Here is a 23,351-nt window from a genome sequence, read left to right as displayed (position 1 = left end):
CGAGAAATCAGGGTTCCCTTTTTCTTTGGTGCTACAGAACAGACTGTGTGTGGAACATGTATGAATCTGGGGGATTAGATGTCCGCACTGCTCACTGTAGATGTCCGCACTGCTCACTGTATGATCTGGGGGATTAGATGTCCACACTGCTCATTGTATGATCTGGGGGATTAGATGTCCGCACTGCTCACTGTATGATCTGGGGGATTAGATGTCCACACTGCTCATTGTATGATCTGGGGGATTAGATGTCCGCACTGCTCACTGTATGATCTGGGGGATTAGATGTCCGCACTGCTCACTGTATGATCTGAGGGATTAGATGTCCGCACTGCTCACTGTATGATCTGGGGGGTTAGATGTCCACACTGCTCATTGTATACATGAATGGGTAGAGTGCATAGGGACTTGTAGGACCGTTCAGAGCTCTGCCATCTTCAGTGACCACAGGGACTTGGGTTCTGTCCCTGTTGCTTTCGTTTATTTCCCAGAAAAGACTACATGAGATAAGGATACAGGTGAGTGTTCCACAGTAGGAGTGCAGAACAGTGGTCAAGGATCTCCATGGTGTAATCCCAGTGCTGTGAAATACTGTTCTTGGAAAACTTGCCGTGTAACTGCTATGGCCAGGCAAATCTTTCAGTGCTTCCATTTAAAGAATTTACTTGGGAGCTGGAGTGATTGCTCAGCAGTTAAGAGCCCTTGCTGCTCTGTGCAGATGGCCCAGGTGTGCTTCCCAGAACCACATGGTGGCTCACAACCATCTGTAACTCCAGTTTCAGGGACTCCAAAGCCCTCATCTCAATTCCATGGGTATCAGACATCATGGTACACATACATACATGCAGCCCAAACACACTCAAATGAAATTTTTTAAAAAGGAATTAATATTAATTTTTTTCAAAGATTTACTTATTTTGTACACATGACACTTCTGGCCACGGCCTGTGCATTCCAGGCAACATGTTGTCTGCCATTTGTAAAATAGTTTGGCATTATTTACTTTAAGGGAAAATAACCTTGTTGTCAAAGGAAATCTGTTTCATGGTAGATTTGCCTGTTCCAGAACTTTGAAGGCAGAGTTTGCTCAGCTATTCAATAGTCCACATAGATCAGGACAGAACTGTATGATAAACATACAGATAGTCTTTAGGTTTCCACCAGAGGAACAGATCAAAGTTTACAGTATCCTTAGTTATAAAGAACTATGCCTTTTGCTCATGAAAATGAGTTTAAAACTTAGAAATCCTGATAAGCTCAAACATGCAGGGTTCCTAAGCTGGCAAAAAGAACCCCCGTCCTCTGCAAGAACAAGTGCTTCAACCTCGAAGTCATCTCTCCAGTCCCCAAGTTTGGCTTTTTAAAGAGAAGCTAAGAACCCTGAGGACGAGGGTGAACCACTATCCTCCGAGGTCTTGGTCTCTGCTATCCCCCTGCCCTCTGCCTGGCGTTGCCAGTGTGATGCTGCGGGGAAATGCCTCCTCATCAGAAAGAAGGGAGTGGGGTGGGGTCGCTGTGTTTCAGAAGGTCATTCTTCTTGATTCAAATATGTATTCATAGTGTTTTATTCTTTTATCCTTTAGCATGGCGGTACAAAACTCCTCACAGAGTGGCATTTGTTGAAAAATTAACCAAGCTTGTGTTAAGTCAGTTGCCTAACTTCTGGAAACTCTGGATTTCATATGTTAATGGAAGTCTTTTCAGTGAGGTATGTATATACGTCTGATGACAGATGGACCTCTAGTCAGAAGTGGCCTTAAAACTCAAGGTTTTAAGGTTCTTTTTTCATGACTCAGAAATCTAAAACCTTTATCCATTTTCACATAGTTTTTTTTATAAAAGAAGATCACAAGTAAATGAACATATCACCCACCAAAATTAGCCATTTTCACATTTGTAAGATTAATTAAATGCATTGTGAATCCCTGTGATCTTAAGCTGGTTATGTAATTGTCTGGAATTTAGTTTTCTTATCTGTAAACAGAAACCAGCAAGTTTCTCTTGCCCAGCAAGTGGTTCTAAGGAATAAATTAGATGTGCATCTCAAGGAATAGGACTAGACTTTTTTTTAGAGATTCAGAATCGAGTGGAATGTCAATCAGACCAAATTGTGTGCATGTTATTATATATGACCAAGCGATAGACAAGGAGGAACCTGGGAGCTGAGTTTCCCAGTCGTCTGGACCCTGGCTTTGTACATTTTATAAGCTTTTACACTCTCAGGTCAACATTTAGTGAGTATCTTTTTAACATTATGTTTTCAGTTTTTTCTTTGAGAAATTCACATATTTGATCATATCCACACCCTTTTTCCCTCTAACTCATCCTGCTTGTCCACAGCAGTCTCCGCCCAACTTCATCAGGTAGCCCCGATTCAGTGTCTCCCACTACTGCTCACAGAGCCCAGTTAGTGATGTCTGTGCACATGGAAATTGGACATCTACTGGGGTCAGTTGTAATCTTCTAGGGGGCATATCTCCAAAGAAAAATGATTTCTCTCTCTCTCAGCAACCAACATGTGTCAGTAGCTCCTAGGGTAGAGCTGGAGCCTCATGAGCTGTACCCACCCTCTCCTGCGGGAATCTTATTGGCTTGATCTTGTGCAGGTCTTGGCGTAGCCACAGCTGCTGCAAGTTCCTGAGCGCAGCAGACATGGCGTGTCCGGAGGACAGCACTTCACAGCACCTCCCCTGACCTGTGACTTCATTCATTCTGCATCTTCTTCTGCAGGTGTCCCCTTTAGGTCTGAGCACTCAGCCACTTACTCTTGGCACTATGAGTCTCTGCTCACTACAGAAAGAAGCTTTTCTGATCAAGGATGACAGCAGCACAATTACTGGCCTGTTTCCTGAGCAATTGGATTCATATTCAGAAAGACTTTACCTATTCCGTTAGTTTGAAGCATGCTCCTCCTTTTTCCTCCAGTAGTTTCAGAGTGCCAGGTTTCATGTTGGGTGGTGTTTTATACAGATGAGATACAAAGATCTAGTTTCATCTGCATGTAGACATTGAATTTTCTCAGTGCTGTTTGTTGAGATGCTGTCCTTTCTCCAATGTGTGTATATGTTATCTTTGTCAAAAATCAAGTGACTATAGGTATGTAAGTTTATATCTGGGTTATTGAAGTATTATTTTCCACTGACCTCCATGTCTGTTTTTGTGCCAGAACTGTGCTGCTTTTATGACTATGGCTCTATAGTATAGTTTGAAATAAGGTATGCTTATACCGCCTGCAGTATTGTCTTTGCTCAGGAATGTTGTGGGTCTCTGAGATCTTTTTACTTCCATATGAATTTTAAGATTTTGCTTTTCTATTGAAGAATGTCACTGGAATGTTCAAGACTTTTAACAGGAAGGGATGCTAGACTTTTGTCAAGCCTTTTCTTCTATCAACATGACTGTGTGATCTTTGTCCCTGAGACCATTATGTAATTTATGACATTAGTTGATTTATGTATATTTAATGATCCCCACACCTCTGGAGTAAAGCCAACTTGTTCATGATAAATAAATGTCTTCTTGAATTGGTTGGGAAGTATTTTTTAGCATAATTTCTTTATTGACTCTTTGGGAATTTCCTATTGTGTAACCAAACTCCACTCACCTCTCCACTTACCTCCCTGTCACCCCTTGTCCTCCCCCAATCCCTGCAGAGCTACCCCACAGCAATGAACCATTCACTTGTCTTCCATTTCTCTACTACATATTTGCTCATTATGATGTGACCCACCTGCCTGTGCCTCATGGCACTGAGTGGGCCCATGGATGTCTTCCTGTCAGCCAGGGCCTTAAGGGCCCCAGCTGACTGATGGCTGGCTAGCCCCTGCCTGAGCAGAACTGCATCTGGGATCTTGGATGTGATCCCATCAGCCAGAGCCTTAAAGGTCCAGGCTGGCTATGCCACTGAGAGATCAGCCTGAGCTGAACTGCATGGGGGGTGATTAGATTTCTTCCCACCAGCCATGTTGGGAAGTATTTTGATGATAATTTTTGCATTTCTGTTCATCAGGGAGATGAATTTGTAATTTTTTTCATCGTTGTCTAGTTTGCTTATCAGGGTTAGAAGAGTTTGGTAATGTCCTTTCTATTAAGGAATAGTTTGAGAAATGTTGGTGCTAGTCTCACAGCATGGTATAGAACCTTTTAAAATTATTTCACTTGGTTTAAAATTATTTCATTTTGATAAGCCACATGCCTCTAGGGATTCATACATTTTTTACAGATTTTCCAGGCTAGTAGAATATTTTTGTTTATTTGATTTTTGAGACTGGGTCTCTCAGTGTAGCCCTGGATGTCCTAGAACTTGATATGTAGAACAGACTGGGCTCGAACTCTCAGAGATCCACCTGCTTCTGCCTCCCAGGAGCTGGAATTAAAGGCGTGCACCATCACTGCCTGGCTGAGTTGGTTTTGATGTTTGTTTGTTGGTAATACAGCAGATAGCTCTGAAATTCATAAAACCATTATGCATTACCTAATATCAATACTAAATTGGGGTATCAGCTGAGTGATAACTGCTTATTTCCTAGGTTCATTTGCTTGGAATATGAGTCTCTATCCTTTATCTGAAGGCACTGTCATTCCTTGGAGGCAAAAAATAGATAATCTTTGCTTTTTGATTTAATGTACTATCTTGTGATTTTTGAATTGGGAATGGAGACCATCAGTATTCTGAATTTTGATTGAAAGCTTCACTAATTCCTACCATTTTGTTGATCTCATAGTGTTTTGTTTCTTCCCTTCTTGCTTAACTATAGTTCTAGGGTGGGCTCATGCTTTCTTGTGGCTTTGTCAGTGGACTTGGTCTGAAGCATCCCTTCAAGTATCTTCTGTAGAGCTTAGTGTCATAAATTCCTTTATTCTGTTTTATCATTTTCCTCCATTTATGATAGATCACTTTATTGTATATGTATTATAGTCTATATAGACAGTTGTTGAAGCTATCCTAGCTTTTAAAGTTTCAGATTAATTGTCTACTGATATTCTAATGGGTTGCTTTTTCATATGACCTGGTGTTCTCTGTTGCTGATCTCAATATCCTTTTTGGTTTATTTTGGTCTATGTATTTAGTGTTTTTATTATGATTTGATATGAGGAGGTTCTTTTCTGGTCCTGTCTGTCTGGTATCCTAAATCCCTCCTTTCTGGAATGGCATCTCTTTCCCTAACTCTGGGTGTTTTCTATTATGATCCTTTTGGAAATGTTTCTTATGCCTTTAGGACAAGATTTTTCTCCTATGTCAAGTATGTTTAGATTTGTGCTTTTCAGAATGTCAAGTGTGTCTTCAGATGCTCATTAGTACCTTCTTATTAGTCATCTTTGTCCTTGTTAGGTTTTTCAAGCTCCTCCACTTTACCCTCAAGCCCAGATTTCTGTCCTCTCCTTCCCTATTATACAGACTCCATAGAATTTTTATATTGAACTTAAATGTTTTTGTTTCATCATTTTAGTTTTTCCCTTTGTTGAATTTCTCCTTTATGTCATATATCACCCTCCTTATTTTTTTTTTCAACTATTTGCTTGTGTCTTTGAACATACCTAAAATCATTATTTTGAGTTTCCTGTCTGGGGTTTCATTTAATTTACTCTCACTAAATGGCATTGCTGTAGGGTTAATACTTTTTGGAGGAGTTATGTTGTCTTATCCAATTTCTTTTGTTACTGCATGGCAATTTATGTGGTGTTATTTTGTTTTGTATATTATTATCAGCTATTGAAGTATTTACAGTGTTCAAGTGAGACTTGGGTATGATATAATTGAGTGTATAGTTTAGAAAAGAATTCCTCAGTCTAGGAGTTCATGGTGTCTGTTGTAAACACTGTATTATGCCGTATTAACTGGGAGAGCAGCCACATCTGCTTGCTATTACCACTGTGAAAAAGTCATATTAGCCAATTAATAACAGTGGCCCCTTTGACTTCAGTGGCTCCTATGGGATAAACAACCAAGTACGGTATGAAGTAGACTTGGATTTTCGCTAATAAGATTAAGAGTGGGAGAGAAGTAGGGTTCATAAAGAATAGACTTGAGGATTAGATCAACTTAAAATATTGACGTGGGTAAAGTAGCTGGGAGGGGAAAGTTGGGATACTGCTGGGTCCTCATATCATAGAGTATTAAATATGTGGAAGGTTACAGTAAAGAAGAAAAAGATGGCAGTAAGTATGAGAGAAAGAAGAAAAGATGTAGGAGTGAGAGTGAATGTCTGAGCTGTGGCTACAGTGTACTGACTGCCTTAGTAGACTGGGTGGAGAAGAGAAGCAACAGCCTTAAGACCCTGCTGAGCAGTATACAAGCAAAAGCAGAGCCGTCTTAAGTTGTACAGTCAACAGTGTAATAGAAAGTCAGCAGTAAAAACAGCACTTATGAGGTGCTTTGCTGGCACAGCTGCTCTGAGTTAAATGATGAATTTCTCAGATCTCAGGCTCTCGCAGGTTCCTTGGGGTGCTGTGTAGAAGAGAGAATGGGAGGCTTTTATCTCTGCAGACTCAGCAGTCTTAGGATTCTGGTGTGTCAGAGAGGGGAGGTTGCAAGTCCTTTTCTGGAGTTCTCTTTGGACCTCTGCACTCCACCTTGGCCTTTTCTGGTCCTACAGGTCTTATGTATGTGAAGAGCTGCACTTCCCTTTCAATTTCTCACATTGACTGAGTACCGTAATTACATTGTATATCTGTCCCCAGTTATGAGGGTGTGAAAATTCTGTGCATCCAATAGAAATGCACTTTGAGTTTTAGTCACTTTGTGGCCTGGTGAAAAGTGGCATTGCCATCTCTTCAAGTACAGATCATGAGGAGAAACAACTGGTACTCCATGGAAAGCTGTGTTGCTGAGTTATTGAGAATGCAGCCTCATGGTAGGGTCTTGTCTGTAAAGCAGTAGGCCCAGAGTTTGATTCCTAGGGTCATGTCCTCATCGTAATTATTCTAGTATTTGAAATAACATTGGCCTGGCACCCACAGGTATAAACAAGATTTAGTAGCATTGGAAAGTAGTAGACGGATGAATTTCTACAGTAGCACAAAAGAATGTAATGTAGATTAATGCATATAAAAAGCAAGTCCTCTAGAAAATGGATTTTAAACCGTGTTACTTATTTCCAGCCAAGTGTTTTATTCCAGTAATTTGAATCATTTCTTTTTTGTTGTTGTTTTTTGTTTTTTTTTTTTCACAATAAAGTTTTTCTGTAGTACTGGCTCTCCTGAAACTTACTCTGTGTACCAGACTGGCCTTGAATGCAGATATCTACCTGCCTTTGCTTCCTGAGCGCTGGGATAAAGGTGTGCACCGCTACCACCCAGCTGGATCATTGTCTGTAGGCGACACATCTTACATGCAGAGTTGCTTTGTGTCTTTCAAGACTCATAAAGTTGACAAATGACTTTGGTGTTTTGCCACTTCTGCTAAAAGAGAATATACTTATATGTCCTACCTAGTTAGAGTAAATATATGAATATTTGGTTGTAGATTAAGAACTGTGATCTACTTCAGGTTTCTTGGCAGCAAACTGTTGAAATGAAAGTAAATACATTTTAATTCGTGTGCTGAATTGGCTATGTCTGTGGTGTTTCTGACTATTTATGTCTGTAACTTTTCTTTAAAGTTATTATAATAAGTATGATTCTCTTCAGAAGCTCATCATGTTTTTAGAGCATTTATTCTCTGTCGAGAAGCTTGGGAGCCACTATGGCAAAGTAACAAGGAGCAGAAGAGTTGGGAAGTGTGCCCACTCAGTCAATGAGGGAAACTGGACACTCGGTTAAGTGGACACTGGGGGGAGATCTGTCCCTTTAGATAACAGACTTCACTAAATGTCCTGTTTTTCTTGTTGTAGAACTCTCTTAGTTTATTGAAAGCTTGTTCGTTAAACGTTTCTAGCAGTTTAAACAGTAGTCACTTCTTTAAACTATTTGGACCCATGTGAATCAGAACAGCGAAATCTGCCGTTGGGCTCACCACAAACTGGTTTTGGTCTGTGTGTGCAGGAAAGAGCTGAGGCTTTAGTTAACGAAGTGGGTAATAATACTATCTCACCTGTGGCTGTGTTTCGAATGTAGTGTATTTTAAAGCATCAAATAATTGTGAAATATTAGGAATCAACTTTTTAGTAGTCCTACAGCTTTAAGAAAACTTAAATTTTATAAAAAGCTAAACAATTACTTTTGCTTTTAAATAGAGCAGACCTTATGAACATATATTCTGTACTGGGATTGCTCAGTTCTGTTATATCAACACAATCTAACTGTTGCTATCACACAAAACTCTCATCCCAGTGCTCTCCGTTTTGTTGACAGTTAGGTCTCTGGGCTTTAAAGAACTGAGTTCACAGGACTTTTCAGGAGCATAGTGTAGCGTAGCATCATACAGTAAATTATGTTTCATATAGCAAGCACAGAATGCTATTCCTTGGTGGCTGGCTAGTCTGTCACAACAGGACTTGATACCTAGGTGATTCTTGGAGGCAGTTAGATCAGCACAGAAGGTGATTGAAGGTGAGAATGCTTCTGAAAGCATGTTCAGAACAGGCTCTTAACCACAGTATGCTAGGTGCTGATACACTCATTCTCATGTACATGCTATACATGTGCACACATGTAGCATACATGCAAAATACTCAGATACCATATAAATAAATGACTGGGATAAACTTTACTCTCTTCCCCTCTTAAAGAAGCTGATTAACAGTTAATTTTTTAAAACTTATCCTAATTCTTGAATATCTATCAAAGGAATAAAGCCAGGCTTCTAATGAAGATGGTCAGTAATGGGATACAGAAGAAAACGGACTCAGAAGACATAATCTCTCAGCTGAACCTTAGTTTACAGAAAGTAGACAGAGGAGCTAACATAGTGCATGTATGACCACGGGAAGGCTCCAAGGAGAGCCCTGGCATGCACAGGTCCTAGCAGTCTTGGGTGTCAGTGGCTTGGGGTGAGCCTGGAAGCACAGTGAGCCAGATGCCTTTGGAGAGGATCATGGGAAGAAGCTGTGTGTGCAGGAGCCATAGGGGTGGGAGAGGTGTTGTCAGTGAAGGTGGAGAGAAAGAAGTGGTGTAGTTTGCATTCAGAGGTAGTGTGGAGCTATTGTTGGAAGATTGTGGAGAGAACTGAAGGCAAGCATTCAGATATAGCAATGCAACAGATCTCTGGCTAAGAAGGTACCATTCATAAAGTCTCTTTATTGGAGGAAACCTTCTAGGTTTCTGTTTCTTATTGTGCAGTATGTAAGGTTCCTGTGAATTATTCAAGAGATAGTAGGTAATTGAGATCTATGAGTCTCTAAGGCTGCAGATACCCATATGGGAAATAGTATCTAAACTATACGCAAAATTAGTGAGAGAAGATGGAAGAGAAAAATGGGTCCCAACTAAGATCTGACAAATAGCAGCATTTGGAAGGCTTCTCTGTATCACTTAATGAGCTGGACAAAGCAGAAATGAGGTCAGTAGAGCCCTGTGGTTTGGCTGGGTGAAGAGAGAAACATTTTTGGTGTGATACCTTCCTGGCTGCAGCAGCATCTCACCTATGCACATGGCCTGCCCCCTTGCGACATTTAGGCCCACCCAGAGCTTGCTGAACACCTAATCCCGGCACTTTCCTGCTTGCTACACTTTGGGTATTTCTCATTTGTATTGAAAATAAAGATACAACCCTCTTGTTTTGCAAAGAAATTGGAGTGGCATGAGGCAGTGAACTCAGGAGTTAGCTTTTTCAGTGGTTATGAGGTAAACTTGCAATTTGCATTTTTACCTTTCAAAGCAAAAGTATATTTTTACAAAGGAAAAAATAATAAAGCCTTTACAGCTTAATATGAAATTTTAAGATACATTTAATTATGTGCTATATATATGTTGAATACCTCTTCTTAGAACATATCACAGTTTTTTTTACTCATTCACATCAATGATGTTCATATATAACCTAGCTCCATGAGTTGTGTCTCTAGCATGTGTATAATATATATACATATATAAAGCATTACTTATATTCTCACATTAACTTCAGAGTAATATTGTAATTATTTATAATGTCCCTGTTCTTAACTGGAAAGGTCTTTTGACATGACTTTAACCTCAATCAACAATACCTGAAATTTTAAACTTAACGGTTAAGTTCTGTATTGTGATAATGAAATGCAAGAGTTTGTTTTTGTAATTTTTAATTTTTTTATTGCTTCTTTATCTGAAAAGATCATAAGCTTGTCCTTTTAGGGTATTTTATGTAGTAATAGTTGGTTGTCAGAACATTTTTTAATAGGAAACTAGAGGATAAATAAGAGTTGAATTTCTCTTAATTATGAAAACAGTCTTCCATGCATTACATTAAGAAAAGAAAAACATAGGCTTTATGAGTAAACAGAAATAAATAATCCTAGAACAGTAGAATGTATTCTCTAAGGTACACTGTAAAGAAGACAATGATTTATAAACAAAAATAAAATGACAGATGCAGTGCTTGTGTTTATAATAAATATTTGTGGAAGAAATGGAACAGATGTCGTAGGGATTGCTCCATTAATTCTTCCTTTGTTGCTATGCCAAACAGTGAGGCATGATGTGAAGAACACTGCCATGGACGGTGTGCTGTGATTTAATAGTATAGGTTGTTGATGAAAAATTAGTGAATTAGGCACCCAATTCACCTACAAAATTTGTAGTTTCAACTTGATTCTTGGGTTTGTACATAAATTTATACCAGAACTTAGAAAGAGGCTGGCTAACTTCTTTTGGAATAAGAAAGGTTTTTCTGGTTATGTCTTAGCATTTCATTTAATCCAGTTAAGTTTCATGTGTCTTCATGTATAGAAGTGAAAGCATTTCTTAACTTTCCTAAGTTATTTCTAAAAGAGAGCTAATAATTGTTTGTTTTTACATTTCCAAGACTGCTGAGAAGTCAGGCCAGATCGAAAGAGCAAAGAATGTAAGGCAGAGACAAAGTGATTTCAAGGTAAGTGAGGGATGAGACTGCCAACTCTTCAGAGCACTGGGTTTTCTCTCCCACCATTATTGAAGACTTTATAGGCACGATACATTTTATCATGCAGTTTTGCTTTTCGTTTTCTAGAAAATGATTCAGGAAGTAATGCAATCCCTGGTGAAGCTGATCCGGGGAGCCCTGCTCCCACTCAGCCTCAGAGAGGGCGATGGAAGGCAATATGGAGGTTGGGAGGTGCAGGCAGAACTCTCAGGGCAGTGGCTCGCACATGTCATCCAGACCATAAGGTAAGTATGGACCCATGGGAGCCATATGCATTGAAAGGGTTCAGTGGGTTTACATGTATTTGTTTGCTTTAGTGCTTTTTGAAAACGGTCAGCATTCCAGGGTAGGATGTGATGCTTAACATGTCAACAAAGAATTAACTTTCTGTCTCTCTGTCCTGCTACTTCTCCTATTTCTCACTTAGAATCTAACCAAGCAACTCTTAAGCATCCATGGAGTTTGTGCTGGATAAGAATGTCACCCTGTATTGCATCCATCTATTGCAGGGGCCCTGTATAGCCCCTGCTGCACTCAGCCTTCAACCTAACACTGTTGCTAATAAGCCCTATAAGGTGTAATTACAGGATAGTCCAGGCAGTGGCAGGGATTGCTTGGGGCCCCATTTACTCACTGTGTTCTGTTTCATTTGTTTGCCAGGATGACTTATGAATCATTGACTGCCCTGGAAATTCCCAATGACATGTTACAGATTATCCAGGACCTAATTTTGGACCTCCGTATACGTTGTATAATGGTGACACTGCAACATACTGCAGAAGGTATGTTAGGAAAATTAATAGCTTTTACTAGACAGAGTTACCTGAGTTGGCTTATTTCCAGCTTCCAAAGGTGTGAAAATAAGAGAAAACTAGTGTTAGGGGAATTTGGATGTATTTATTCATTTCTAGCTATAGAATAGAATTTTTTAAAAGTATTTTTAAAACAATTTAGTTGAGATTTAAGACACTGCAGAAGTTAAGGTGGATGTACTTGAAACTAAGAATTTAAGAACATCTTTGTAACAAATTTTAAATAGAAACTGCCGAATAGAAAAGTATGTGTAAAATAAGGATCCTGTTTAAAATTTACATGAAATCAGAATACCATTGGCAGTGTTTCTATGAATGCTAGAAATTACACATGGTTTTCTTTATTCTTTAAATTTTTTCCAGAATTTTTTATGTAGAGCCACCAAAAGGCTGCTAAGTTATTTTTGTAAAGTGACTGTTGAAGCACTAAAGTGTTAAAACAAAAAGAAAAAAACAAGAACTTTGTTATAAATAGCATATACCATTATCATCTGCCACCAGGATTTTAAGTGAGGAAGGCCCTGCACTGTAGACTTGGTAGTTATTAATACATTGTGTCAAAGGGAAGAGAATGGAATCCAGTTAAGAATCTAAACATCCCCCCACCTTCACGGAAGGAAGCTTCCCCGCTGAAAGTTTGGGCCAGGGTCTTTCCTCAAGTGAGATGCAGCCACCATTCAGGAATGAGAAGGAGTACTCACGCTGAATCTAAATTACAGTTTGGAGTTCAGAGAAGAAATCCTGGAGGCTTACTTTACACATATCCAGCACTTGGTGAAAAATACTGAGTGAGTAGTCACTGTTGTGAGGTAACTTTGATCCTAGTCTAGAAGGCTCCAAATTAGGCTGTGTGAAAAAACAAACAAAAACCCCAGAAGTATTTGCATGAGCATGGTGGTGGTGCACACCTCTTGTCCCAGCACTTGGAAGACAGAGGCAGGTGGTTCTTATGAGTTTTGAGGCCAGCCTGGTCTACAGAGTGAGTTCCAGAATAGACAGAGCTAAACAGAGAAACTGTCTCAAAACACAAACAAACAAAAATGATTTTGCTAGAGAATGTGAACAATACATTACTGAGTCCTCAGGTCTACCAATATTACATTGTATCTCTTTTTTTCACAAACATAAAAAATAATTAAAAGCCACAACTCATGGATTTTGTTTCTCTTGAAGCTCAGTGAGATAATTATAATAGAAAGTATCTGTGTCTTTGTTTTCCATGTAGAAATAAAAAGATTAGCTGAAAAAGAAGATTGGATTGTTGATAATGAAGGACTGACTTCCCTAGTAAGTTTAAATTACTTTTTATTATTATTAGTGTTTGTTATATACAAAGTAAATGCTTTTATATTAATAAGAACCATACCTAATTCATATTATAGCACTGACTAGTTTCTAGACATTATAACATAATCTTAAAACATCCTTTCCCAAAGTCAGTTTTACTTACTGCTGATCAAAGACATTTAAAATGAGTGAACAGTGGGAGTCATGGTGGTCTGTCTCACTGCTGCATCACTACTTCTGTTTGCATTACTTTTTAGTACTAGAGCATCTTAATTCCACATGTCTTAGCAACCTGAAGTTTTCAGAAAAACAAGATAGAAGAATGATTCTATCCCCAAAACTAAAACAAAACCAAAACAAGAAGCACAAGCCTCTGTAAGCAGTTGTTGTACACAGGTCAAGTAGTACACAGACTCAATGTGTTCATTCTAGAACATCCTCTTTCTGGGTGGGTTTAGTATTTTAATTACCTTTGAAAATACTTTCCATAATTTTTAATGTTTTCATGCCTGTCCAATGGGTGCCCTAACAGTCTGATAGTAATCGGGCTGTTGCTGAAACAGACCTTATACAGGAGGACAGTGGTTGCCTTTTCTTCATGCTCACTAGACAGCTTGTCATACAGCCTGTGCCCAGGGTCACATCTGTTCTTATGACCCTCTGCATTGGTTTCTGTGTGGCAGTCCTGGTGGCTCCTCTAGGCCTTACTTCTGCCAGGAAGAAAGTAGAGCAGTATCTGAGCGCCACAGCCACTGTCTTCAGAGCCTGTTGGCTAGAAAGTATCCCCATGCCCCAGGAAATAGCTGTTCAGTGGTGTGGCTACTGCCAGTTTCTTTCATGTCCTCTTTTGCAAGGGACAGAAAATAAATTCTGAGGATGGAACTAATAGCTTCTGCCAAGAATAAAGTGGATTTTGCCCTACAAATTATAAATCACTGGTAAGTTGGGAACAGAGGTACCACACAGCGTTTTTCCTTTTCCTGGAGTCTGCACTGGCTCTGAGGGATCTTACTTTAGAAGTTGGGGCTGGTTGTCTCCTCTGGAGTTCAAGGCTCTACTCCAGGCCAGTATAAATGGATACCAGTGTTCTCTAAGCTTAGAAAAGACATGCCCACCTCCAGTGTTTTCTAAGTTAAATCATGCAAGAGATGAGTTGAGATATTTTATTAGTTTTAATAAATCAGTTATGATTCTATTGCAGAGGATCTTTAGATGAAAATGTTTAACTGGTAGGATTTGCTCTATTGATTCTATTATTTGCATTTAAATAAAAAGGATTCTTTGATTAGTTCTCTCACACTAAATCTGTAGAGGAAGGGTGTATATAATACTTAGTTCTTCACTTTCTAAGATACATAAAGGACTGTACGATAGTTTTTATATTGATTGTATATTGAAATCATTTGAATATTCTAGTTTCATTTCTGTTGCTATGCTAAAATACTCAGAACAAAAGCAGCATAGAGGAAGAAATGGAGTCTTTAGCTTACAAGTCCAGGTCACAGTCTGTCATTGAGGGGAGTCAGGGCAAGAACTGTTCCACCCAGCAGTGTCTTTAGTCAAGGGACTCACTTCACAGCCAGTGCAGTTAAGCAAGAACCATGAGAGAGGATGTTTGATGGCTGGCAGCAGGCTTATAGTCCCATTAATTTTCTGTATAGTTCTGAATAGCTTGTTTAGGGGGTGCTGCTCACAGCAGGCTGGGCCCTACTATATCAGTTAAGAAGACAAGCCTCCACAGACATTCACAGGCTGATCTGATCTGAGTATCTGCTGAATTCGCGCTCCCCTCCCAGTTGGCTTATAAGGGACTATGCACTAAAGCACCATGTAAACTGCAAAGGTTTGCAAAGGAGTTTGCTTGTTAATGTTTGTAGGAAAGGGAGCCACCCTGCTAATTACTTGCTTGCATGATTCCTTACTATGTCTTAAAATCTCTTCTAGGCAACTAAGAGTCAGAGACCCTAAAGGGTATGCTAAAAGGGAATTATTGTGATATCAGCCACTGATGAAATAGGTGTAGAAAGTTTGATGTCAAGTGACCTTAATGTGGTGCTTGATACCTATCTCAAATTAGTTTTGTACAAAGGAAAGAAAAAAAAAAGCTGTATGTTCAGTTTGAGAAAGTTAAAGTCCTTGTTTCATTAAAAGACAAAAACTGGCCAACATCTGTCCTCCAGCACAAAGCAGACTCTGGCTGTGGATCTTTCCTGGTCAGTAAGTCAGCATGCACAGCCTCCTGGGCCCTGCCTCATAGATTAGGCCATTGTGAAAGGACCCTGAAAAATGACTAGACAGATCATTAGGGAAATATGGCTATAGTCTATTTCTAAAATTGGATTCCCCTAGTGCAGTAATAATAATAAGGTAGTTAATTTGTGTTTAGCTCCCCTCCCCCACCATACACACAAAAGCCACATGAGTGCACACAGGGTTAAAAAGAACTAAGCCCTTTGGGTCACGTGAACAAACAGCTGAAGTGGTTCATCTGAAGGCAGCCAAAGCATCCTCTAGACAAATGCAGGGGAAGACGGCAGCTGGCTGTCTGGTGGGCTCGATGATGCTGATGACCTTTGTAGCTGCTCAGCACAGAACTCTCTCAAAAGGAGAGGAGGGTCAAGACTTAGAGCAGGAGCCACATCCCAGCTCGAGGGTGTGCACACTCATCTTTGAGGGGACAGGATCATTTGCATGCCCTTATCCTTTGCCTAGCACTTGTGAGGAGACTGCTTCTCCCTTTGCTGTGCCTGAGATTAGGAAGGGTCCCTTGTGTGCTGTGGAAGTGAGCCCTGAGCCTTTGAGGTCATGGCTGCTCTTGGTCTGGAATGTGTCTTCAGCAAGAAACTCACCAAGGCCCCTCAACAACTTAGTGGAAAGCGTGCTGCTTTGTCAAAAACGCATCCTCCCTTCTTCCTTCCTCCTGTCCATCTGTCTGATTTCCCTCCCTCCCTTCTTTTTTTTCTAACTTGGAGAATTCTTTCAGAACTAGAGTAGTTTTGATAACCTCTTATAGGTGGTTAATTGACAAGAAACAGAGAAGTTTCTAGAATAGGAAGAGCAGTTGTTTAGCGTGCTATTTCCTGATGCCTTGACAGAAGCTGCTTTCTAAACCGTCTAGTGTTTCCTATCCATTCATGGAATTCATATGGATGTAAAGGTTAAGCAAGTCTAGTTCAAATCCTAATACAAGATTTCTAGTTCAAATCCTAACCCCAGCATCTCACTGCCCACAGCTGACATTGAGTTTTCATTCTCAGTATTATGCTTGCTATTTTTGTTTAAATCTTCTATTGCTGTGCCTACTTGTGGATGGTAGGTTAAATAAGCAGACCATCATCTGACAGTTTGTTTGTTCTTTCATTGTTTTGTAATCTTTGGGAATTAAACCCCAGGCTTCCTACATGCTGGCCACAATGAACAGTGTAACTCCAGATGCTTTTTTGTGCATTTATGGTTCAGCCTATTCTTCCTTTTCACACTTCTACTTTAATCTGTTCTTCATGGTGCCCCAGTGATTTCAAAGTGTATCAATATAGTGACACTACTAATACCAAGACCCTGTTTTGTTTTTTTACGTATATGGATTTTTCTTCTGCTTTTTTTCTCAAACACCTTCTAAAAACTGATGCCTGCGGTTCTTACTGCAGATGTCCTGCCCAGAGTGGGCTATGCAGTGTTGGTCTTGGCCTTGCACAGAGTCCTTGAAAATCTTAGGTCCTAACTGCACCTCTGCACTTATTTTCAGTGTTGGCAATTCACTGTTCTTCCTGTGGCCCTCAGTCCTCATGATTCTGCCTGGTCCTTCCTGTGCCATGATGTCCCCATACCTCTCTCTCCCTGTTCTCAGGGACTTTGGCCATCCTGTTTAGGGAGAAGACTCTCCAGCACCATTTTCTTCTATGAACTTCAGTATTTTCTTCATGATGCTTATTATTGTTTAAATTATATTTTCATGTCTATTAAAAAAACATCACTGTAACTATCATGTGGGTCTCTCTCAACTTGGAAAAGTGTGTAATGAGAATTTTGTCTATCAGATCCACTCATGTGAGCTTCAAGTAAACACAGAACACAGGCACTGGGATGTTGAGATCTGTTCCCACTTTTCATGGAGTGCCTTTGCTTAAACATATTTGCAAGTTTCTTTTATTTTTTCTTTTTGGTATTTTGAGACAGGGTTTCTCTGTATAGTCATGGGTGCCCTAGAACACTGTAGACCAGACAGGCCTTGAACTAAGAGACCTGCCTTCCTCTGCCTCCTGAGTGCTAGGATTAAAGGTAGGCTGCAAGTTTCATTTTTTGACTTAGTGATGTAGGAAATAAGTATAATGACTCAGCTGGCTTTAAGGATTTTGCACCTCCTCCAGATGGTTGCTATAACATTAGGTTTGACTGAACAATGTAAGAGATGTAAGAGATGGCCTAGAAAATTGAGTTCATGCATAATATTCATGCATTATAGTCCTCAAGTATGAATGCCTTATATTTGCTCCTTGTTGGTTTCCTATGAAAGGAGAATTTTGATGAAAAATTTACTCAGTTCTACATGGATTAGAAAAGCTGTAGTTTCTAAATTTTCCCTTTTAAAACATGCCAATCTCAACCTCAGTGAGTATAGACTTATGGTCAGATTGTGTCTTTGTTCTTTTCTGTAACTCTGAGGACTTGAGCTTTTAGCCGCATTCAGCTCCATAAATACGTCTTCATAGCCAGTGCAGTGTCTGTGTTTAAGGAGGTTTTCTTTCTTTCAGCCATGTCAGTTTGAACAGAGCATCGTGCACTCCCTACAGTCATTGAAGGGTGTTGTCGATTGCAAGCCTGGAGAAGCCAGCGTGAGTTTCTGTTGTGTTCTTCCTGCTTTCGCCAGCCTTAAGAAATCCCTGCCTGGTGGGAAGGGACTGGAAGGAGAGGAGGGAGGGGAAACTCCGGTTGGGGTGTAACAACAAAAAGAAAAGAAAAATTCCCTACCTGGGAATCACAGTGAGCTGTAGTTATTGATGTCCTAGAGCCACTCTCTCTTCCAAAATGCCTTCATTTAGTTACCCACATAGATATGTTGAATCCATGTTCCATGGCATGCTGAGTAGTTAGAATGTGAGTCCAGTAGCTTCAAGCAGAGCGGGGTTCTTGTGGACTGAATGACTGACTTGGGTATTATCAGCCAGCTGGGAATCAGAACCATCATAGGCAACCTAAAGCTAGCCCTTCTAGAGTAAGATTACTGATAGGCAGAGTGGTTTTCTGTGTTTTAGCTTTTATATTTAGCTCTTGTTTTGTTTTCTTGGCATAATCAAAACCTTTTTAAAATCTAAATTCTTTCTCATAGGTCTTTCAACAGCCTAAAACTCAAGAGGAAGTTTGCCAACTAAGCATCAGTATCATGCAGGTAACTAAAAGCAATGGTATAGACTCTGTATTCATACATTGATCTGTCATTCACCATTGATAATGTTCATTTCACTATTAAATAAGAGTTCTTTAAAATTTCATCTCTGTACATACGCATTTAGAGTAAGTCAGCTATACAGATGAAACTAATGTAGGATTAGTTCTTGTTTGCTTTAGCAGTATCTGTGTATCTCATTTATATTGTGTTCTGTTGTCCTGGTACTTTGTATTCATTTCCTGTAGACAGCAGAGTAAGTTAAATGAAAATTGGTTGCTTATAATTCATCCAGAGTTGTAAGGTTGTTTGATTGGAACCAGTGCTTCATAGGTACATGTATAAATAAGGAAAAGAAAAAGGGTCTTTCTTCCAAAATGTATTCAGGAACATAACAACTGACTCAAACAAGGTGTTTTTAATATTCTGCCACCTATGTAATTAGATGTTGATGAGGAATATATATTTCTACTACTTAGTTCACATGTATACACACACACACACACACACAAACACACACATACCTGCACACCTACATTATTACACACATCTCTGCCCTACCTCATTTTTTATGGGCCAGACAGTTCTGCTCTAATTTGTATAAAATTGTTTTAATATTCAAATAGATTAATACCTGAAAACTCATACTATTGAAACTTGCTATTTTTAATCCAGGTTTTTATATACTGTTTGGAACAACTGAGCACCAAACCTGATGCAGACATAGATACTACTCAGTAAGTAAATATATAATTCATTTCCTTGATGCATTTAAGAGTAATAAATGTAAGACATGTAATCTAGGTTGGCGGGACTGTGCTTTGGCTGCCCTCACTCTCTTCAGCCCGAGTCGGCCTTCTGAGCCCTTACCCAGCCCTGACTCTTGACAAACACTTGTAGTTGTCTCCCAACACTGTTACACGGAGCAGCACACAGTGTAGTTTTCTCGGTTGACACTGAGCATGTGCAGTCCTTCTGAATGACACTTGGCATGTGAAATTCCTGTGCACCTAAGGGCCCTGCTTTAACACAATATCAAAATAAGTGTTTTAATCCAGTTGGCAATTTGAGAATTTTTCTGCTTAGTGTCTTAGTTCGGGTTTCTATTGCTGTGAAAAGACATCATGACCATGGCAACACCTATCAAGAAGCATTTAATTGTGGTGACTTACAGCTTCAGAGGTTCAGTCCATAATCATCATGGAAATGGTGGTGTGCTGCATGGTGCTGGAGAAGGAGCTGAGAGTTCTGCACCTTAATCTGAAGGCAGCAAAGGAGAGACTATGTACTGGGCATAGCTTGAGCATATATGAGACTGCAAAGCCTGCCCCCACATATTTCCTAACAGTGCCACTCTCTGTGGGCATTCAAACACATGCGTCTGTGCAGGTCATTCCTAGCGTTAACTTTTGCTCTTCAGTATATAAACTATCATCTCCAGTGAACAAATACTTCTTTAAATAATTGTGTGTGTGTGTGTGTGTGTGTGTGTGTGTGTGTGTGTGTGTGTGTACATGTCCAGTGTTTTTACCTGCAGGTGTATGCATGTTTATGTGTATGTGTGAGTGCACGGGCACTTTGTGGTCAGAAGTAGATGAAAAATGTTTATCTCAGATATGTCTCTGCCATATATATGGGCTGGGTCATTCATTTGAACCCAGAGCTCACTGACTCAGTTTGTCTAGCTGGCTCATTTCCACCTCATAAGTACTGAGAGTACTGGTGAGCTATCCTACCAACCTGGTATTTACATAGAGATCTGAACTCTGCTCCTCACATTGGGTGGCAAGCACTACATTCACAGACATCTCCCCAACCCACACTTTTAATTCCTGTAGGTCTTCTTTGACTTGATTTCATATATTTGGCTCATTATCCCACCAGAATATTGTGTTAGTGTTCACAGGCAGATCTGTGATCTGGTTAAATCAATCTTTTCTTATTTGTTAAAATTTCTGTTTCCTACATTGCTGATTCTAACGGGTAGTGTAGCATTTCCGAACTTTTCTTCAGCTCTAATCATTCAAATATACTCTATATCAGTTAATGCTATTTTAATTGCCATTACTTTATATTTCAACTCTTTTCAGATTGGTATCTTTTTGTTGTTTTGTTAGTTTGTTTTGTTTTGGTTTTTTGAGACAGGGTTTCTCTGTGTAGCCCTGGCTGTCCTGGAATTCACTCTGTAGACCAGGCTGGCCTGGAACCCACAGAGATCTGCCTACCTCTGCCTCCCAAGTGCTGGGATTAAAAGCATGTACCACCACCTCCCAGCTCTGATTGGGATCTTTTTATTATCTCTATTTTGAAGTATTATTTCATATTGATTATTTTAGACTTCCATATTAATTCAAGTCTGTCAAGTTTAAAGAAAAATTCTGCTAAGGTGTGTCTTCTGATTCTGTTAAATCAGTATATTAGTATATTAGTGGGTTGCTTACCTGCTTTTGTCTTTCACATTTTTACATTTTTGATTGCTTTTGTGTTATCAACTAATTTCTTAGCTTACCAGTAAAACTGTGAAAGTGAACTTCAACCCTTCCCCTGGGAATTCTGATAGTCAAAAACATTTTAATTATGTGAGTATTGTTTGACATTTTCCCATTTGGTAATTTGTTTTTTAATTTAATACAGCCACTTGACTATTGATAATGATGCCATATAAGTTTTATATGACCCAGGATAAGAGATAGTCCTCAGTGCTTCCTTATGATATTAATAATTAAGTACAAAGAAAATCTACAGAAAGCTGTACAGCCACTTTTATCAAAACATTTGATGTCATTGTAGTTTTCAGTCAGTTTTAATTGTGACTATTCTCTTCTGTGTTTAGTCTTTCTGTTGATGTTTCTTCTCCTGATTTGTTTGGAAGCATCCATGAAGACTTCAGTTTGACTTCAGTAAGTAAAATGCCAAACACAGAAAGTAAAGTATATCATGTTAAAGGTAATGGCTGTGGCAATCAGCCTAAGTCACTTGAATGGAAAACATCATCGCATGTAAGATGAACTCTGTGGACACTGCGGTACACTCTGGGACAACATTATATTGTATAAAGATTTGTGTGTATTTCGCAGAAAGAAATTTCCATCTCGAGTTAAACATAAAGAAACCCAACACATCCGCTGTATCTTGAGTGTTTAAAGGGTACTGGTTGTTCCCTGGTGCTGCAGAGTTGCCTGGATGGCCTGGGAGGAGGCTGAGGGCAAGGCATTTCCTTTGTGTCATTTGCTTCTCTTGCCTGACAAATTCCACTTTTCTCTGCTTTATTTCTTCTAGCACCGTGTTTTATTTGAACATAGGTTACATGACAAAGCCAAAACCAAATTCCTACAGGCAATCTAATGGAGGCATTTACTCATTCTCAGTTGAGATTCTTCTTCCAAGATAACTGTAGCTTGTGTTAAGAAAAAAATAATAATAAATCAGCAAGGACAAAGAGCAAGAGTGAAGGGAAGCCATAACATGAGTTGAAACCAGCCTTCCCTGGCAAATCTAGGAAAAAGTCGGGTAGAAGGGATGGGACTGGAGGAAAAAGCCTTGGAAGCTAAGACCCTTCCAGTCATCTGGGCCAACTATGCTTTTGTTTTCTTGGTCTTTTAGATGGAGCCTAATTGATACACAGTGACCTTTCTGACCTTTGTTCCCTTCCCACCTCCCATTAAACACTGGGACCCATCAACCGTTTCCCAGCTGGTTTGTGTGCACCCCTGCTATGGAGTGCTGCCCTGAGCCTCTCATCCCTCTTTAGGGATAAGAGGAGAGCCAGGCGGTTCCACGTGATCCTTCTCCCAGGAAGTGCAGAGCTGCCCTTCAGGCTCTTAGCAGTCTCCAAGGGTTTTGCACTTCCTTTTGCTCCTCACAGCATCTTACCTGTCCACTTACTTCCCAAGATACGTTCATCCATTTGCAATTTGTTCTGTCTTTCTTCCCATGGAGGGGGTCTATCAGATCTGAGTCTTCTCAGGGGATCAAGATTCTCTCATGGCTGTGCTAACCAGCAGGAAAGCAGATTGGGTAAGAAAGAGATCTAGATTTAGAGTCAGAAGATTCTTCTTACAGCGTCAGGGGCTTTGAGAGCCAAAGTGTCCATTTCTGGTGCTGTCTGTCAGTACAGAGAAGTCCTGCATATATATGGCCCATTCCTGCATATGCAGGCACTACATGCAAATGTGTGTCTCTATACCAGCACCAGGTGCTAACAAGCTTCAGATGAGCCATCCAAGCCCAAGAACTAGATTGTTGTCATTCTTCGGTTCTTCCGACTTTGATTTCATATGATCTTTCGGATAACATATATGAACAAAATATACTTGCTAAGAGTTAGTCTCTAGGTTACTGAAGTATTTCTTCTCACTATGCAGAGGTTCCATACATGCTGTAGTGGGGAAAAGCAAGTCAGGACATCTGGAGACCAGGGCAGGAAAGACCTGCAGGCTCAGTCAACTAGAATGGAAGTCTGAGTCTAAATGAAAGAGGGGTGAAGGATGGGTTGAAGCCATTTGGCACATTTGTGGGGTTCAGCATGCTGGGAGTGGCTGCTGGAAAGTCACTTACTTCATGCCCTATAAAAGGAATGTGTCATGATATGTCAGAAGTGACGAAAGAGAGTATGGCTTCACCATGCCCAACTTGCTTCCTTTCTAGTATTGTTCCTGCCATGTATTCACTATGGAAAATTAATGTCATATAGAGTATGACCTCCTCTGGCCTTTTTAAAATGCCATTTCCCATTTAAACGTTAGTTCAGGGCCACCAGCAGCATTTTGTTGTCTGGGTTACTTTAGTGGCTCTCCAATCTTTTATTTATATCTGTTGATGACCAAAACCGGTGGTAAGTAGGCAGCATTGTGCTGGAAATAAAGATAGCTAATTGTAATAAAGAACAAGAAGA

General features: G+C 39.8%; 1 protein-coding gene across 2 annotated transcripts in view; it reads left to right on the top strand.

The window, feature by feature from the left end:
- Exoc2 (exocyst complex component 2) overlaps positions 1 to 23,351 on the top strand; it is a 173,890-nt gene that overhangs the window by 98,450 nt on the left and 52,089 nt on the right. For both annotated transcript variants that reach the window (XM_040755775.1, XM_005066420.4), the window contains exons 13-21: positions 1,584 to 1,708; positions 10,880 to 10,945; positions 11,063 to 11,220; positions 11,636 to 11,757; positions 13,013 to 13,074; positions 17,826 to 17,906; positions 18,401 to 18,460; positions 19,133 to 19,194; positions 21,291 to 21,357. In XM_040755775.1, coding sequence (XP_040611709.1) covers positions 1,584 to 1,708; positions 10,880 to 10,945; positions 11,063 to 11,220; positions 11,636 to 11,757; positions 13,013 to 13,074; positions 17,826 to 17,906; positions 18,401 to 18,460; positions 19,133 to 19,194; positions 21,291 to 21,357 — 803 coding nt within the window. The remainder of the gene's footprint in view (positions 1 to 1,583; positions 1,709 to 10,879; positions 10,946 to 11,062; positions 11,221 to 11,635; positions 11,758 to 13,012; positions 13,075 to 17,825; positions 17,907 to 18,400; positions 18,461 to 19,132; positions 19,195 to 21,290; positions 21,358 to 23,351) is intronic.

Source organism: Mesocricetus auratus, unplaced genomic scaffold (assembly GCF_017639785.1).
Source record: "Mesocricetus auratus isolate SY011 unplaced genomic scaffold, BCM_Maur_2.0 Super-Scaffold_100013, whole genome shotgun sequence".
NCBI lineage: Eukaryota > Metazoa > Chordata > Mammalia > Rodentia > Cricetidae > Mesocricetus > Mesocricetus auratus.
Note: the sequence above shows the minus strand (reverse complement) of the source record. Positions and strands in the feature narration are given on the sequence as shown.